This window comes from Colossoma macropomum, unplaced genomic scaffold, assembly GCF_904425465.1.
Source record: "Colossoma macropomum unplaced genomic scaffold, Colossoma_macropomum, whole genome shotgun sequence".
In the NCBI taxonomy this organism is placed as follows: Eukaryota; Metazoa; Chordata; class Actinopteri; order Characiformes; family Serrasalmidae; genus Colossoma; species Colossoma macropomum.
In genome coordinates, this window is record NW_023494803.1 from 37017064 (window position 1) to 37037674 (window position 20611).

The following is a 20611-nucleotide window of genomic DNA, read 5'->3' on the forward strand; positions in this document are numbered from 1 at the left end:
TCAAATTAATAAAACATCAAACGTCTTTTACAAGCTAAGAATTTATCTAGAATGGCCAGAAAGTGTGTGAATCGGTGGAAACGAATTAACAACAATACTTCAAAAATGCTGTTTACACTGGTAGTTTGTCTTGGACCATGAATCCCCTTACCAGGGGTGCTGTAACATCAGTGGCGAGCCATGACTATTAGAGCTAGGCCTTCATGCCTAAAATGCACCTCTACAATAATGTTATCTTCTGCTAGTGCCCCTATGGGATTCTAGTAGTATGTTAGCACTAAGCTAACAGTGATTCACACATATTTTTGGCTGTTTTAGACAAATTCATAGTTTGCAAAAAACAGTCGGTTTTATTTGAAACTCGTGAAAGACTAACACATTTCAACCTGTAGCAGTTTTACAGCGAGTCCTTTAGTAAAGAGCTCCTACAGAGGGCTGCAGCAGCTATTTCCCATTCCCAACACCTGTTTGAAATGCACTGGTCAGCCTACCATTCATACTCAGTCAGTGACACATCTGAAACTTCTGTGAGGCCCAGACTTTGGTTCCACCCATTGTGGAAACATGATTGATTCCAGCATCAGTTCCTAATTATGTTAGTTGCTATATTGACAAGCCAGGTCTTCAGTTCACCGCCTAACCTATGAGACAGCTTGCATGGCTGTATCCACCTGGATACCATGGAGAAAGTAAATCCTGATTGGACAACTTGACCCTTTTGTTTCCAGCCAAAACTTAAATTAAATGAGAGCATTACTATAATATCTACAGTTTAAACACAAGCATTGTGATTTTATTACATATAAAAAGAACATTTCACAGAACACATTATGTCTAGAAGGTCCTGAGGGTTCCCCACTGTATAATATATACTACATCTCTAATTGCAGCAGTGGGCAGTGCACCAGTTCATCCAGTCAAAATTCCTCCTCAGGTATTAGTTTTGTCATAACTGTATCAGTATGTCACAAATTAGTGCAGATCACATGATGCACAAACAGTGCAAACCACGAGGAGCTAAAGGAGCTAATGACTGAGCCAGAGATGTTTCCCACAATCCCTCACTCAACTCTATGTAACACGTATGTAACACGTATGTAACATGTCTAGCTTGTTGCATCCGAAGTAGTCAACTTCATTTTCAGACATAAATGAATCCCAGGCGTTTTGGGTTCTGCCTTGGCCTAACATGGAGACCAGAACAATGAGGCCTGGCTGGGAAGCAGCCTGACTGTCAAATGCATCGGACGGCGCCACGGTCTCGGGTTTCATGTGCACAACAAGCCGTGGACCAGCTGTTATTGAAGCGTGAATGACTAATACTTTCCAAATCCCAGCAGTGTCTAAGAGTCGGAGGGGTGAGTGGTTCTTATTTAAAAAAATGGTTCTTATTTATAAGTTAAAGAAACATCCAAAAAAATAAGCCACAACCATATTCTAAAACATATACTTACTGTTATATTGATTTTTTTGCCATACCCGACTGGAGCAGCTGCACATGAGCCTAAGGTCACAATGCCCAATGCCAAGTGTCCGCTAGAGGAGGATAAAGCTGCCCTCACCCACAAATGAACTATGTTCATCCACAGCACCTGACCACGATAATGCTCTTGTTGCTGAATGCAATCAAATCCTCACAGCACATTTCCAACATCTACCGAAAAGCCTTCCCAGAAGAGCAGAAGCTGTTACCGGAGCAATGGGGGACAAACTCCCTACTTATAATCTTGATTTCAACAACAACAACAACAACAACAACAACAACAAATTACTGATGCAATCCATGTTGGCCCTGATCTGACCAAAGACTGTAAACACTGAACTGGACAAATCCTTCCTTACTATTCTCTACTTCCACAAGTGCCATGAACTGGACGGTGGCCAATATACAGATGTGTATGGTCCTATGCCAGAGTACACACTCACTCAGTGAGTGACTGCATTAACTCATACTGTATATAGCGCAGATGACAAAACGAGGGCCACCTGGTCGATTGAAAGAAATGAAAGACATTAAACCTGGGCAGATCGATCTGGCCATATTTTTTTAGACAGCTCCTCCAATGCGGCGCGGCCGCTCGCTCTCCATAAACTGAAATAAAATAATAAAACGCTTTCAATTCAGCCGGTGGGCCGAGCAGGGCAGAGCACATCACACTAATCATGAATACAAGGCGCTGTAATATTTCCTGAGAGCACTCGAATGCATTTCCATTGTGGCGCTGGTTCTCTTTGAAGCTGTCAGCCGAGGTCATTCCCCCTGTCCCACGGCTCTTTATCTTGTGTCAGAGGCCATCGGAAGTGCGGGACACCGTGTGATGAATATGAGCTCACATGAGTGATTCATCTCTCTGCCTCTACAGGCCCTTCATCACTGCCAGCCCGTTTACCTCTGCGCCAGAAACGCAGCCATTCCTCCCTCATACCTGCTCAGCCTGCGCTTTAAAAACTCAATCATACATCTCAGAGTCTGGAGTCTTCTAGAGCTGAACCCTGAAGTGACCATTTTTAAGGGTGTAACAATTTCAAAACAGTGGTCAATAAACTCGAGATGTGTGCCCGCTGGCGGTAACCAAGTTATTGTGGTAACAGCCCCCGTTAAAAGGTAATTCATGTACTGCTGGTTTAAAGAAAAGAAAAGGAAAAAAAAAAAAGTTCATTTATTTGATTTATTACATGTAAAGCATAGAAGACACCAGCATTCCCACAAATGAACATCACTGGACCTTTAAACATGCTGGGTGGAGTGATATCCTACAATAGTGTCACATTTGTTGTACCTAAAAGAGGTGAGATTGTTCTAGGCATGTGGCTGTTGAGCTGCACTAGTTGAACACGCTCGGTGCTACAGATAGACCTCACACCCGTACAAAAAGCTGCCTGTATGGTGCAGCATATGTTTTAAGACATCCTTAGACACAGGATTGGCGATACGGCAAGAACGTCATACCATGATACCTTTTACAATACACAACACATATGTTGACACACAGACACAAAGCACTAGCAGGGCCACATTTAAAAACCGCCAACAAAAACGCTGGATATAATGATGTTTATTCAACATTTCACACACTGACCTGCATTAAATCCAGTAAAAACGTATAGTATATTGCCCACCTCTACCCAAACCACAGTGCCAGATTTCAGACATCAAACAAACAGGCTTGGAGGAAACAGTAAAATTGCATACAGTCAGGCTAAGCTAAGCAGCTACAGAGAGCACTGGATGGTAAAGTTTGTCTAATATTCGAAACTCCACTCTCTTTTTTATTTTAAATTACAATTTTGTAGCCAAATTAAAGATGACAATATACTACAACCACGTTTTCTGTTTTTATTATGGTCTTTTATTTTTAACCCTCAACTCAAACACAATCACTTCCGTTGCTTCTGCATCAAAGTCTACAAATTATCAGAAAAAAAAAGTATTGCTTATATTACTGTTATTGTTCTCTCCAATTACATCGGCTTAAGCTTCTGAACACATGAGCATCAGCAGTTGTATGTACAGAGGCAACAACAACAACAACAACGTTAATAATAATAAAAATAATAATAATAGTAGTAATAATAATAATAATAATAATAATAATAATAATAAGGCAGTTCCTGATGCTGAAGCAGACGACATGAAAGCAAAGAAAATGACAGCTTTTTTAAATAAAAAGTAAAGAAAAAGAAAAACCACACCTGAACTAATCTAGTTTTACTGTTTACTGCAGTTATTTTCCCACTTGGTTTTCTGACTAAGAAGACAAACCTATGCATCACCAGTTTACCCCCCCTCTGAGTCTTCTGACCGTCTTCCGTTACTCATCTTTATTGATCAAAACTAGGCATCTGGGTGCACTCTATAAGAATATAGTTGGTGGGGAGAGGGGGCGGGGCGTATGCTCTGCACACACCCACACTCAAATGACTTGGCTTTAATCTAAAGTCGCTTATAAATTCTACAGGTTGTGATTTTTGGTGGTGGCTTTGCTGGAATGCAGTGTGACCGGCCTTGGAAAAATTTTCTTTACCTGAATTTTGTTTCTCTCATCTCTTATCTGTGTCATATATAATTAGAGCTCTATAGAATTAAAACAATTTTATTTATTTATATTTTTTTTTACACATAAAATATCAAAAATCAAATCTAATCTTGATCTCGAAACCAAACGATGTGAAGATGTACATTGTTACACCCCTTATTTATTTCTGAAATTTCAAGCACATGAATATTTGATCCTATTTAATTACCGGCTAAAAGGCTAGATTTATTTTCTCCTGCAACTTTAGGCCCCACACATAAATAATTAAACACGACAAGCAGGTACTGTTTAAAAACAAACAAATAAATAAATAAATAAAGGATTGTACCCATTTTGCCTCATGTTCAGGCTGGAAAAATAATAAGCGAGTAAATAAATAAATAATTAATTCCATCAGCAAGGGAAAAAATTCATTATACAGGCGCATGTTAATGCATCAAGTGCGGAATAGCTGCATTAAGACTATTGGTAATTAAATTGCTGAACGTTTTCCTCCACAGACAAATGTTACTTAAGCCGAGGCGGGCTCTCGTATTCATCCGTAATGCGTCTCTCACCTGGCAGATACGTATTGTCTGGGTAACAGTACATTAGACTCCAGCTAGCTGAAAGTGCATCTTTGCTTTTGTTGTTGTCTTAATTGATGGCCCGGCTGGGAGACGGCTTCTCCGGTTTCTAATGGAGTGAAGAGGACGCCGCTTTGATGAAGTTTTGCGGTGAGGAGGTGCGGCAAAGCGGCTGCCTCCATCCTCCTCGGCAGCGCCGCTCGGCCTCAGACAGGGAAAAAGATGCTCCTTAATTACGGAGATCCTGTTCGTGTCAGACACGCAGGAAGGAAAACAAATCCATCCCTCCAGCTCCCTATTTGTGCATCTATCTTTTTATTTATATATTTATTCAAAATTTAGAGCACAGTGGAGACGAGGTGCGGGGGAAAAATACCCTGGAGCGTCATTTGGAATAGTAGGAAGAAACGTTTGGTATTAACCCTGGTAATTAATGCTATGGGAGAAATAAAATAAATAATAAATAAATAAATAAATAAATAATGAAAGAGAAATGCTTTAGTGTGTAAGTGCGGCAATTTGCAAAACCGCAGCAACCAGGGGTCCAAGATATGCTAAACCGACATCACCGAAAAGAAGGGGAATCATTTTTGGGGGATTTTTTCCCCCCAAACACACATTTCGCTCTGTCCATATCGGCAGCTTAAAATACAGCAAAGGAAATGGAAGTGAGAGGGCACAGCGTGCGGTCAGACGAAATGACAGCCATCCTGAGTGCAGCGGGGGATAACCATCAGGGCTCCGAGAACAACTCACTTCAGAAGTCATTACTGAACGTGCTTTCATGACATTTCAGCTTCTTTTCCAAGAAATAAACATAAATGTCCATAAACGTCTGCCTTATAGTCAGGGCAGGGGCTACGAACAAGAGCGAGGTCAGAGAGTCTCGGTCAGAAAGCAGGGCCGCGGTGCACATCGAGTGATTGCGAGTAAATTCCTCTAAGCAATATTAATTTGGAGCAAGTTCATTTAACAGGCAATGGAGCTGCTAACAAGTAATTTATTAGTACAGCTCAATCAACATGATTGCTTAGTGCGCTCCTGTTAATAAGGAACGGCTCTGAGATGCACAAGGGAACAGGAGCTGAATTCCAGTTTGTTTGGCTGGCTGTTATCAAGAGCAACAGGGGAATAATATTCATATGCAATAACTCATACGGGGGCTCTAGTGCGCTGGTTGTAGTTACGCTGCTACTTTACTGCTCCCAAAAAAGAGGATGTAGTATCATAACCTTAGCCTCAGCATTCAGGAGGAAAGGATAAACACACAGGCAGCATATGAAGCAAACCCACTGAACACTGACAACAGTACTGGATGTAGCCCCCCCCCATCTGTTTAACATCCAAGTTCACCTGTCTTTTCACGGTTTGCACTGGAGCTATGAGGCTAATATAGTAAACAAATAAACAAAGCTTACAGTCTGTGCTTGTTGGAAGTAAACTGGTGGATACCATATTGGTCCCAATACTGGCATTTTAACACAGTATTGATGAGGCAAAACAGAATACCGATACCATGAAGCAATTTCTGATGCATGCTCTACCAAGTGATGCTTGCTAATGATTAATTGCTATGAAAAGAAACTGATTAACATGATTTTTTTTTTTTTTTGACTCAGGCAACTACTTAAATACACGCTTGTAGTGGTTCAAATTACCGATTAGCCATCTCACTTCCGAGCTGTCGATACTTAGTAATTCCCAAATGACAACAGACTCACCGCCGCCCTCTAAAGGCGTCATTAATAAACGTCAAATAAACAAACGTTACTCACCGCCACCCTCTATAGGCATCATTACCAAATAATACAACAGTTATTTCCGGCCACGCAAGCTGATTGGTTGAGAGGGGTTCTAACTGTGCTGTTATTTTGCCATAACATCACACGTTTTTCACAAAAACCATCACTCCGCTGAGATGCCGTTGCTAAGCAACGACTGTGACAGCTGTAGGAGATGCTCAAGCCATTTGAACGTTTTTACTTCTTACTTTGCCACAAACAGAAAATGGACACGTAAGACCACATTTGACCGACAGCCGATTTGGTCAGACTCTGAAGATGAGACTCCACTAAATTCCCAAACTGTCATCACCACTGAGCAGCTTTTCAGTCGGCAGCTGCGACAGAAGAACAGCTAAACAACCTGGAATTAGCCAGAAATGAACCCAATACCATTCGCCAAGCAAAACGGGCTGTAAGATGCTTTACAGACTGGCTGGAACAAAACATTAAAACATTAATATTGATCTGGCAAAAATTGACAAAACTGAGCTAAACTTGATATTGCGGCAGTTTTATGGCTCAGTCCGAACTTCAAAAGGTGAGGTTTACAGCAGACTGTGCAGCGAATGAGTGGAGTTTGTTACTCTGACGTAGCAACAAGCTGCTTGTTAAGGAACTATAATTTGGTGGAAGGAACTGCTAAACATTAAAACATTAAACGCCGCATTGACGGCCCAGTTTATTTACTTCTTACTTTATTTATTTAACTGTTGTATAAAAGCTATAGAACACGAGAATTTGATGTTATTTCAATAACACATAACCTCGAGTGTTCTATTGCTTAAACATCAAATAAACAAATGTCACTCACTGCTGCCCTCTAAAGGTGTTAACAAACACCAAATCAACAAACATTACTCACCAACACCCTCTTAAGGTGTAAACGTCAAACAAATAGTATTTAAACTGACACAGCACCCAGTCAGAAGTCAGAATTCTGCTGTTTTTGTAAGACTCATGATGTCCCTCAATAAATGCATTTAATTCTTTCATTCATTTGTATGTATGTGTCTCAGTCTAGCAGATGAAAACGCCTCCAGTTAATAATCCTTTTGTGATGTAAACACACAAACTTGCCTAAACACAAACTAACCAACATGGAAAATAACTGTGGGCAGCTTTAATAACTCCAGTCAAGCAATTATGTAATAATTATGACAGGCCTAACATGTGCCAGTATGCAATACGGGACTCATGGATTATTTCCAGTAGTAGCAAAAACGCCCATTGCAAAATCCGTCACTACAGCTGTCAGTATTTCTAGGATTTGAATACATTAAATTTAATTAAGCATTTAAAAGATAAACCGTGCCAAAGACCACAGTGACTTTTCATAGCTTTGAAATCATTCAGATGAGAAATTATCCAACCAGTAAACACCCCTTGCTTAAGCTTGGTATGTTTTATAAAGAGCACTGATCTCGCCTATATAGAAATATTTAACAGTGGACTGGTAGAAATACCAGGATTTATAGTTATCTAGCAAGCAGTTAGGTTGGACAGAGTTGGGATCGGTATCAGCACTCAACATCGACAGATACATGCAAACCAGGTCTCGACATCTGCGCAGAAAAGGGGCAAGGATGCATCCCTAAACTCAAATAGACTTGCTTGTGGTTTCAGACACTGTCACGTCCAGTTATTTATAAACACAGATACATGTACAGGCAAAGTTCAGGGTACAAAATGGTAACTACTACAGTTTTTAGTTAAACAATAATAAAAAACAGAAATTATTACCACATACGGGGGGAAAAATATTGCCTAAAACCTTCTGCCTTACTTTACGAAACACTGATAAAATCCAAAAATTAAGCTCTACAGATTATTAACACTACTAGAATCAGATATAAAGGGCTTTTGTTATCATAAGCTCTTTACTGTCTACTGCGCACTGTTTCAGTCTGAACTAAAGCTTCACATGTGGTCCATCTGATTTAACTCGGTCTGGATGAGAGGGCGGGACAAGATCATCTCGGCACAACCGCCAGAGTTTGGAGGACACGTCATTTTCTCTCTGCTTTCACAAAGTAAGGAACGGCATATAAAACGCAGCAGACTCTCCTCTCCTCCCTGCAGAGCGAGAGACGTGCATACTCTGGGTTTAACTCACTGATCTGATTGTTATTCCGTCAACAGGCTTTCACTGTTGGCCAAAGATGGCTGAATATTAGCATGAAGACACAGGAACACATGGATTTGTGATTCCATTTAAAGCCCATTTGTTACAGACTTTGCAACAGAAATGTCGCAAAATCAATTGCGAGCAAGAGCGTGACTAATTACTTAATAATTACATTTTGGGTGGCCATGAGCTTGTTTATGAACAATAGGATTTGACCTTTCAAAGGTTAAACGAAGGCAAAGGCTAATTCAATTACAAACTCGTCATTAAATCTGAAGATCGGCTTCTAGTAATATCACAATGATTGCAGCACTATCCACGCAGAAGAGAGCACAAACGTTTCACAGAGATCTGTGATGTGTGGCCGGACGGTACGAAGGTATTCCTGTTATTCCTACTGTCTAGAATGGGCTTTTTTCCCCACCTACATGTCATCATCCTTAAAAACTGACTAATGTCTTCAGGACAAAAATGTTCGTGAAGAGCAAATTTACTGCTGGGACGCTCCAACAGCTTCCACCAACACTTCTCTACAGCAGATTACAGATACCTATAATAGCAGGTACATCCACAAGTTAAGCAGGTCTGTTTTTGTTTTGGATAGCGCTGGGTACCGAAATTCAATACCAAAAAGGCACCGACTGAAGCATCTCTGCACTACTAGTGCTGAGAAGCCTCAAAATAAGTAAATAAATAAATAAATAAATGAATGAATGAATGAATGAAATAAAATAAATCAGTGCCAATTTTCGATACTATGCATAAAACGCAAATCACAAGGACTGCAGCCCTTTTCGACTGTTGAATCGCCCTGGTTTAGGCAGGATACGTGGGATAGATCGTTTGTTTTATCCCTGTATGGTGTACCTATAACACTGGCTACAATAATGTGTTTTTATTCATTCAGAGTGATGACAAAAGCATTAAATCCCAAGTATGAGCCCCCATCAAGAGATACGCTGTCAAACACACTAATACCTAATAATGCCTGGTATGCAGTAGAAAATCATAAGAATAATTATTCCTTTTTGGTATTTTTTGTCATAATCTGTATCAAACATTTTTAAACAATACCCAGCCCTAGCTTTGGGTGCTGGTCAATACTGATCAAATACAAAACCACAACATTTTCCACATACATAATGGCATCACTGTATTAGACGATATGTTTTCAGTACAAATTAATAAAACTAGCATTTCATAAGTTATTTGTCATATTACGCATTATTCTGTAGTTCAGCACCGCATTCAATTGGCTTCATTGGTTTAACAGAATTCATCAGTGTTCGCTCACTACAGCTCCCAGCATGCATTACGCAAAGGCAACATACAATTGGGAATCCCTTCCACAGCAATAAAGAAATTCTTTCTAGCAAAGAGGCTAATATATACAGACATGATGCATCTGGCTTTCTTCTTCACCAGCTAAGGGGAAGAGACATTTCAAGCCTCCTACCCTCATGTGACCCACCCAGAATGCTTGCAGTGTTTAAAAGTTCCTCCCACCTTAAGGATTCATCATCTAAAAGGAGTTTCTAGTCTTTAAACCATAAAATCTCTGAGACTGTGGGAATGCTGCAGTAGGCCAGTAGGCAGACTTGGTAATGGTAAAATGTTCAATTTTAGCCTGAGTGCCCACTTAATGAGCCCATGCTTCCTGAAATAGCTTGTTTGAGTGTTTTGTTCTCTTAAAACTAAAATAGTTAAAAAACAAAAAATGAACAGCAACACCACTATTTAACAGGCAATATATCATGGATGTTGGAGAATACCATGGATGTAATGCTTATTATGCGTCAAATACATGGCTAATGCATAAAAAGTGAAATCTAAGTGTGAATAACATGGTAAACCAGTTTGTACTAGAATTGATATATGAAGGGGTTCCTTTTAAAACGTTACACACCACCTTCAGGAATTCTCTTATGCTACATTGTATTGCGCCTATAAGAAATAGCAATGCTATATTATCAATACCACGTTCATTACAGAAACAAAAATGTGTTTTCCATCATATGTCAGATTGTATTCTATTCAAAACTCTTCACATCCAAAGCGTTCCCAATTTGGAATTAAACTCTTCATATGAACCACACAGACAGGCTGAATGGTCAGTATATTGCAGCCTAATATTAAATACGTGCTAAGATAACATTTCAAAGCAGCTGTTTCATATGACAAAAGGAAATCTCTTCTCCTTCCCTATAATCCACAGAAAACTAAAACTGGTGCCAGATCATTTGACACACAATTTGTCTTCATATTCCTATTCTGCATATCGAGCCACAGAAAATAAGAGCGCATTTTCTCCAGTTTATTTACTGATGTGATATGACATTGAGAAAGTAAGTGAAGGCGTATGAAGAACTGCTGCTTTCAAATTCTGCTGGATCGACACTGTGGAATCTGTCATCATCAGTAACTAATGTATTACTGCCACCTAGTGTTGCTGCATTGAGTTATAAAGAGGCACTGGCTCGCTTTAAGGCATTCTGTAATCACAAACACACACACACACACACACACACACACACACACACACATTTTTGTTTGTTTAAAGTCTCAGAGCAGCTTATTATTTATTATGGTAATATATACCTGCCTTACACTTACTCTCCTCAAATCTGCAGCATTTCTATATATTTTCTGGGCTGCCTCAGGACAAATCCGCTCAGACTCTAATGAAAAAAGCTTCCAGTCTTGGGCAGAGGATATAAAACACTCACTCAGTCCACTTCAGTGATACCACAAGAGTGACAAGCACGCACACACAAACCCACACAGATCACTCACTCCACATTATTCCATTAAGTCTGCCCCTATCTCCACTAACATGCCTTTGATTCAGCGCCCCGTCTCGTAAATAGACGACACGTCAAAGCAGCAGACTGCCGCACCATCCCAGGTGTCAGTCTTAAATCTTAAGAAGGTCATCTCTGTTGTTCAAGCAGCAGTGCAGAGACAGGAGATCACGACACGTCCACCGTCCCTCAGCTCCCCTCAGTCTAACCGCACGGACAGCATTCGGCTCATTGCCACACGCACAGTGTTGATAAGATGACATAGCGTGATTTGACCCCTCACTATTTTGGCTGCAGGTTATACCCTGCCTGCTCATATAAGGCACAAAGCACATTTGATTTGACTATTTGCAGAGATGCTAAGACGTTTTTTATGCACACTACTAAACTTCACCCTGTGCAACAGGAGGAAAAGTTTTCATGGTTTATACCGAAAAGATGATAATTATGCATTGGCATTAAAAATTCCCACTACATTACTGCTGAAAAGTTTGGAATCATTACCATCATTAATATAAAGGAAGCATTGCTCACTCATATGAATCTAAAAGGATGTTTGTACTTTGCAGTTTCACAGGTTACCAATAATTTGGGGGGGAAAGAGCGCAAAATTTGAAAATTAAATGTTATGTGCTCAAATACTGAACAAGGCCCAATCCCATTTCTTATTTTTAGCCTTAACCCTTGGAACTGAGTTACAAGGGGTAGTGGCTGAAATCTTCTCCTATGAAATGAGACCATCAAATAAAAAAAATAAAAAAAAGAACATTACTTCATTATCAGGCTACTAGCGCTGCTCTGTAGGCGACCCTGCCAGTCTGCAGTGATAGCAGAGGAGGCTAAAGTTCAGCTCCTCACTGCTGGGCTTTAGTTACATTTAGAGACATCATATGCCTTCAAGTTGCGATAATTATTTATTATCGCCCACCCCTAATTCTTCAGTGATATGAAACTAAAGTCAACTATTCTCCAGCTTATTGTTCGAATTTTCCCGTTCCACCTTAAACGGCGCAGCAACTGCAACGCCTGAGACGCCAGAATGTTACGTGCTGCACCATTTAAGGTGGAACGGGAAAGATCGCTAGCTAACTACCGAGACGTCAGCAAACTACTAGCGATTTTTATGCTTGTTATGAAGAAAATGGCCATAATACACAGAAACGACATTAAACTAAAGATAATACGATGGTTATCGTATTTTTTAATGAAGAAAATATCTACAACTGTGCGTTTCATTGGTCACTTGCGCCGTCATCTTGCTGGTGTTCTGACTTATTTTGCTAACGTTAACTGACCTAGTGGAAATATATCCTACCGTACCACTTATTTTTAGGTAGCAGTCTACCTAAAACTGTAGGTAGGATATTTTGATCGCCTAAATCCCCTTATCAGGGAGTAAGTAGTAATATTAAGCGGAGCCTGTATTGAATTAACGTTAAAAACACAAAAAAGCTTGAAACATTTAGTTACTGCTGTATGATATGCGCATGCGCAGTATTAAATTGCAGTATAAATTGCTAGAACACCGGTTTTTCTATTTCTCGCCATAAAACTCCGTTTGGACGGTCATGTAGCCCCAACACTTCACCCTACCCCTCTATTTCAACTAAAACCTGGACAACCTACCCCTAGACGTGAATGTGGAATACGGAGAAGTAACGTTAGGGCTCAGTGGTAGGGGCGAGGGGGTGAAATGGGACTGGGCCCAAGTTTCTAGAAGATTCTCAACTGATTAACATTGAGAATACAAGCTACACAGAATATACGCTATATTTATGGTGAATTTAACTTCCAGAATGGCTCATATTTGGAAAACGGAGATCAATTTTTGGGGCTGATAACAAGAAACTGACAAAAACATGGTTGTTCCAATGATAAATATGGACGAGAGCACCTAAAACGTGTTAGTATTTAGTTTACAGTGTTACAATGTTATACCTACACTGTAGGTTTAAAAATATGAGTAAAAGAGCAGAAATTATGTTGAGTGATTCCAAACTTTCCAGCAGTAGTTCACACACACAGTCACATCCACTGAGACGCTTCGTATTACAGTGATGGTGAGCTAATTAAGGCCGGTTCTGAAGGCCACTCAGGGCCCTTGTGGGCATTTTGTGTTGTGATGAGTTTCATCTCATCACTCGCCTCCTGAGAGCTGGTACTTCATTGACACTGTAGTTAATTAATTCAACCTTTCACAACACAAGCGAAAATATCACACTTACAGTTGTGTGAACTGTTTTTAAACACCGGCAAATTCGTCATTAACAGCACATTTCATAGACTTCACTGCTCGTTGCCTCTCAAAGGGGAAATTACTGTTAGTTCACTGAAGTCGAAACATACAACAAAACGGCAGCAGCACTTACCTTGAGATGTCTTGAAGAGTCTCAAAGTGTCTCAAAATACCCCACAACGGATTCCTCTGTGTGTTATAAACACTTCTGCATCCACGGTTTGTGTGCAAGTGTGTGAATAATCAGTTTAAAAGGAGCCAAAATGTAAATGAGGGCTTAAACCCAATCAAACTGGCCTAATGAATTAGCGTAAACTACCTACACCTGATTAGGTTTCATTTCAAAATAAAAGTTCTTGCATTTGCAACTAATGCTTATTTATATGTTTGCATTGTTTGTAACTAGAATTCATTGCTGTATTTCTGTATCCTAATTAAACTATTTGTTATATATTGTATAATTATATATTACATTTATATATTAAAACATTGAATTTGTGTGAATAGTTGTAGTAGTTACAGTTAGGAAGAAAAAAATGTATTATATTATATATGTACTATAAACATAAATGTATTATATTTTGTAAGGGTTAGCAAATGTGCCTCGATTTGAAGAAAAATATATGTACATATTTCCTCGTATTCAAAATATGCGCAATGTGTCAATATATGTGATATCTTAGAATGTCTGTCAATATATATGTGTTGTTGTAGCAAGTGTCTGCCTGCATATGTGATGTCTTATGAGATATGCCAATACATGTCATGCCTTGGCTCTGAAATTCCAAACATTTAATATGGAAAAATGTATACATATGCATATAACTTTCCTCATATTTAAAATGTGTTCGATATATGTGAATTCTTATGAAATATGCCAACGTATGTGATGTTTCAGTCCTTATTTATCAATATATGTGATGTTTTCACACTTATGTTAATATGTATGTTTATATATGTCATATGTTAGCACTGAAATTCCAAATATTACACATGGAAGGCAAATGTATAGTAACTCTACTTGGGCTCTGCTACATAATGTTGCCATAAACATGGCATGTGCTGTCATGAGTCGTCAAGACAGATTAACAGTGCCGTATCATCCTTACTGGCCATTGTCATGACAGACGCCATAATTTAAGATGTTGTATAAAACTGTCAAATGTTACTGAATATTTATCATATCCAAAATATATATGCAATGTATGTATGTGTCAATATATGAGGTCATTCTATTCAAAATCTTATTATTTATATGTGATATATGTGAAGTCATAGCATCAAATTTCCAACTGTCCCATAAGAAAGAAAATAAATATGCACATAAATATGCCAAATATCTGTTGGCATATGTGAAGTGGGTGGTAAGAGCGATAGAGGAAAGAGAAGAGGAGGTGAGTAGGAGGGGGCAGGTGGACTTACGGTCATTGCACTGAGGGCCCGTGTAGGAAGTCATGGAGCAGTCGCAGGTGTAGTTCTCCCACTGCTGGATGCAGATGCCCATGTTGGCACAGGAGTCCTCCTGACACGTAGTGCTAGGACCTACGGTGGCAGAGCACAGGGATGTAACACTACAGCAGAGGCGGCGACGGGCCGTTAGGTGCCATGCAGGTGTGCACTTCAGTGGGCATGCAGTCAGGTTAGTAGTGGTACTCGAAAACCCCCGGAGAAGTTATAGAACACACTGGGCCGTGGCATTCTCTTTGAGTAGGTTTTAGTCATGTACAGAATACAATACAGTGTGTGCACAGACAAAGCACAGTGCTTCAGACATTCTCCATGTGGCTTCATCCAGGTGGGTTCATACAGAGGCAGAAACCACGTAGAGACACAGGTAAGAAAACAACATTTAATAGCAAAAGTGTGTACATATTCCAGTATGTACTTTTTGTTATAAACGTCTAAATGAAGGTGTCTACACAGCAGCCGTGTGTGTAACGTTCAGCATGTTTCAAACACGCTGTGTGTTTCTGACACGCTTTGTCTCCCTTGCGAGGGAATGCAGGGCGAACATATGGCAACCCAAGCTAACGTCAGGGAGACACAGCACATTCCCTCAGGAAAGAACCAGGTGAAAATGAATATTTGCAAGTGTAACGTTGGTTAAGTGCACTTTCTTAAAGGGGAATTCCACCAACTTTTCTAAATTTCTGCAGAGTTCATTGGAAAACAAAGTCATCCAGACCGGTTTGAAATGCGCCATTCTAGAGAAACTTGGAGAGGTCAGTTGTGGTGATGGGAACCAGACGTCTGAGGAGTTTATTGCTCCCAGAAAATTATTACTTGGAATAGTAGCAAATACATTGGCTGATGCCTGAGATATTGTTCAGTTTTGAAACAATGTTTTGGCCTAAAATGTATTTTTTTTTCAAATGCGTTAATGATGGAGAGGAACATGTAGGGTGTTTCTAGGCAAAATAGCACCTAAAGAAAAATATTTTAGCAAATTTGCCACTATTTTACCATTATCAACATTGCATAACACTGCTGTCGGAACAAAACCTTGTATCTCCGAAATGATAACTTTACAGGAGAAGGAAAAAACATGCTTTACTTTTAATGTAAGTTAATGGAACCAGACGTTTTTCCAAGTAATTTTGGGCCGTTTCTTTTGGTCCATTCATCATGAAATTTACCAACAATGTAAAGGACAACATTTATTTTCAAATTATGTCAAAAACTGAAAAATGACAAAAATGGAGATGCGAGGTTTTGTTCCGACAGCAGCAACATAAAAACTCAAAATACACAAGTTTGTGTCTTCTGGATATTCTGCATAGTAAATAAAGTGTCTATATTTGGTTTGTAGACCTCTGGTTCCACCTCTTACAATCTGACATCAAACCACTCTGAATGACTTCACCTCTGGATGACTGAACTTTGCAGAAATTTTGAAAAATCGGTGGAATCCCCCTTTAAACAAGACATTTGTGTTAATAGGGGTTAAACACGCACAAATGAGTAGAAATCAAAAGACCAAAAGTGCATTTCTTGTGTAATGCTTAGTGTGTTAAAAATGAATGTTATATTACAACATAAAATGATTCACCCCATCTTTTATTTACGTCTGAAATAATTAACAGAATTAGTCGTAATGAACCGCGGGCAAGTTTACTTAAGTCATGATTAATGACTACACATAGTGAATAGTTCACATTTATCCCAAGACAGATCCTTTTAGGGATCAGCCCTCAGAGACACCCTGGGGAAAATGACTAGGGCTATGCTAGCTACTCAAGCGCACTCCAACTTTTTTGACTGCAGAAAAAAAAAGTTTGAAAATCACATTCTTAAGGTCAAATATCTCATTATCTGAACTGACTGCCCCATTTCAGGCAGAACGCCTGGGCCGCAGGCTCGTTCTTCTGTTTGTTTTGGAAGTCGGTTTGTTTACTCGTACTCTCTTGTGTTCTTTCTGCGAACGCACTTTTGTACAATCTCCACATAAAAAACACTACATCGACTGAGCCTGTCAGTATCACATGGGCTTCAGCTGCAAGTGCATCAAGACACGGAATGGTCTTTGAATTTTGATTAAAGTCCAAGCGCGCTGGCATTTTCAAGCTGAATCGACACAACTGGCCTTTTAATTAGCCTGCTAATCATGTTCCCAATCAGATGGCCCCTCTTTTCCACTGAAAGCGGCTGAGGGGCGACCCGCGGTGAGAGATTTAATGGATTTTTCAGCGCCAGCCGGGACAGTCTAGAAAAGCCACTCTCGGCTGAGCGTCATTAGCATAAAACGAGAACAAGACAAGATACAGCAAAACAAGATCAGGAGACGTAATTATACAGGACGGCTAATGTTTTATTTATGCAGGCTCTCTTATTGCCACGATCGCTTCGCACATCTCTCTATCCTACCACAGCCTCCGGAGGGCCGTGAAGGCAGAATAATTTGAAAGAAGTGAACCATTTTATACAAAGACATTGTAATAGTGAAGTGAGTAAGGCCCTCTTCATGTCTGGGTGTTAGATAAATAAAAAAAAAATAATAAAAAAAAATCAAACTTGACACGAGACATTACACAGAGCAGCTTTCAGCCGAGCTCAGAATGGAATTGAACCTTCTACCTTGTAGGTCTGCTTTGATGAAACCAACTTTGTTAGCAAAAGAAACAGGAAAGCGAAAAACAATCGAACAGGTTAGTAGGTGGTCAATGACTTTCGTTAATAAAGCGACCGCTTTACTAACAGGCATGCACTACCATTCTTAGGAAGGGTTTGCAGGAGAAATCTACTCTACTGTGGGTTTAGAAATAAGAACAACAATAACAGTAACAATGGGCTGATACTAAATGGCTGAAAGGAGACCATACGAAGCCCCCCTAAGAGATAGGGGAACCACACGGTGTCCTACTGATGTTGAACACAAAATGCATTGGTGAATGTCTTAACTTATGCAGAAATACATTAGACCATAACAACTAGCATGGATTAGCTGCATACTCTTAAATTTTACAAAATAAAAGCTCTAGCATTCACAACCACCATCCTTATTTCTCAGCCTGTGCTGTCTGATCCATAGACCTCATGCTACGTTTCTGCTAAGACCTGCGAACTAAGCAGATTAAATACTGTGCGAATAAAATAATGAGTTACATTTGGTGAGGTGAGCTCTTAGGGCGACACAGATAAGGGACATTCACTTTTCTAATCTACAGGACATTTAAGGGTTAGTAGAGGAGCTTCCTATCAGGCCTGAAGGTCTTCCTACTGAACGCCACTGAACTGAGCTCCCTCCTTCCTAAGCTGTGGAGCATCATTGCCATCTAGTGAATGAAAAGCCCCATTACAACATGGTGTGCATTCACCGCAATACCAATCAGCCAAGTTCAACCAAAACGGAGCCATTCTTTAGGCCTCAGCCTTTAAACTGTGCACATACATGTTCTCTCATGCTCTCACTGAACAGGAATGCCTACTCACGTTCGCTTTTCGATGCTGTGCAGGAGAGATAAATGTAAGACACATAGAAAAGGCGCATGTCATGTGTGAAATGCAACTGACCAACAGATGGTAGGGCTGGTTTGGATAAGCCGCTAAGCAGGGCATTTAATGAAAATGTCACAACAATTTAAATACATGTGGCTAGCTATTAGGAATACACAGGGCTGTGCAAAAGTCAGAGACCACCCTTTTGTTTAATTTCCAATCAAAACAGCCACTGAGTACGAGTTATTCATTTGTCAATGCAAGGAAAAAAGGATAAATTTAACAGTTACATGAAGTTATGCAAAAGCCTCCAACATACAAGTACAATTTCTATAATTTTTCAGAATTTATGGGTGAAAACTAAGTGGAAATTCCCAAATCTGGAGGTCAAAAAGATTTAAAAATGCAGAGAAAATGGGACTCCTAACAACCGTGCAAGACCTGGTGGACCACCAACACTGTTCCCATCAGATAAACAGCATTTAAATCTTTCATCTTTGAGAGAGAGGAGAAAATCAAGCTGCTTCAGATCTGAAAACATCCACAGGTGTTTCTGTCCATCCTTCCACTGAGAGAAGACGACTCAGCGCTATGGGTCTGAAAGGATGTGTAGCTGTCAAGAAGAACCTCACTGAGAAAAGGAGACGGACACATCAAACAAAGAAGGTGGACAATGGACTGACCACCCCAGAGTCCAGACCTCAACATCACTGTGTTTGGGACTTTCTTGGATCATGAGAACTGTAATAAAGGCTAAATAAACACTAAATACTGGACATTTTGATATATGATACCAAATATATTGTTGGAATTTCTGTTAAATGTATGTTTTCAGCTTTTTTCTTACACTGAAAAATGAATAACTTGTACTTAATGGCTGTTTTGACTGCAGATTAAATACACGGAAGGGTGGTCACTGACTTTTGCACAGTGCTTTGTGGAAACACTGCAGTAAAGGATAAGCTGTAAGTCAGCTAACAAATGCAGTTACTAGGCTCAGAACACCAACCTTTCAATTTTATGATCATTTATTTTCATTAATTGCTTCCTTCTTCAGTAACAGACATTGTGTTTCACCACAACTCTGTTGCTGAAGTCGCCCAAGAACTGCAATGGAGACATGCAGAACTGTTAAAAAAAAAACTAGCTTAGTACATTTACCAGCACCAAACCGTAGCAGGCCAGGAGGTCAGAGGGTGCAGCGGACCTTTAGTGGGCTATTTAATCTTCATTCATGAATACATTTAAAAATACTTTAACATATCAAGCTTAATCTCACTTCTGCCTCTGGCTATAGACTGTTTAGACATATTCATATTAATCTAACTCCATTTTCAGTAATTCATTTCTTGATTTTTTATTCAGAACACACTCTACTGAAGCTCAAAAGGTTACAACAAAAGACAAAACAAATTTGAGTGACAAGATTTTATTGCAAAATGAATAAATGAACAACACCAAAATATGACATTAAGGGGGCTTTTGAAAAGCCCAAAAATAACAACACTGAAATGCGTGACGAATGAGGAAGACGTGATGGATATTTTATTTCATGATGGATGGAAAATCACTTCTGTCCAAAAACAAAGCAAACTGAACAAATTAAAATCAATAAATAATCAGAGGAAACTTAAAATAGTAAACAAAACATTCAGAAAAGAAGTGCAAGGTCAACACAACAGAAAGCATTCACAGAAAACAAAATGATTTACATAATCGTATAATTCATATGCGCTAAATGATATGCTGGGAAAATTCATGCAAACGTTTGGCATTTCATGTGTGATGTATATAAGACTTTTTACATTCACAGGGCTGCTGGGGCTGATATACTCTGAATTTGGTGGCTTTGATGGGGGGCTGATACCTCGTACCCTTCGGAATTATAAGGTTCTCTCTGAGATTTTTGTCAAAATCGAGTTATTCACATATTCTTATTCTTAACTTCTTAACATTAAGTGACGTGTTTTTTAAGTTGAATGCATTTTTGGGCTCTTTATCGCCAAAGTCAAAATCTAATTTAGCTCTATAAGGTTCTATCTGTGAGCAAATCAGCACTTCGAAAACACACAAGAGGACCAACCAAGTTCTGCGTCTTTGTCATGTCGCCGCACTGCTCAGTGACTG

The 20611-nt window shown here is 39.5% G+C and overlaps 1 protein-coding gene across 1 annotated transcript in view; it reads right to left on the bottom strand.

The window, feature by feature from the left end:
* nrxn3a (neurexin 3a) overlaps positions 1–20611 on the bottom strand; it is a 485766-nt gene that overhangs the window by 284579 nt on the left and 180576 nt on the right. The window contains exons 16-17 of the mRNA XM_036592585.1: positions 18479–18493; positions 14972–15091 (exon numbers count right to left, since the gene is read on the bottom strand). Coding sequence (XP_036448478.1) covers positions 14972–15091; positions 18479–18493 — 135 coding nt within the window. The remainder of the gene's footprint in view (positions 1–14971; positions 15092–18478; positions 18494–20611) is intronic.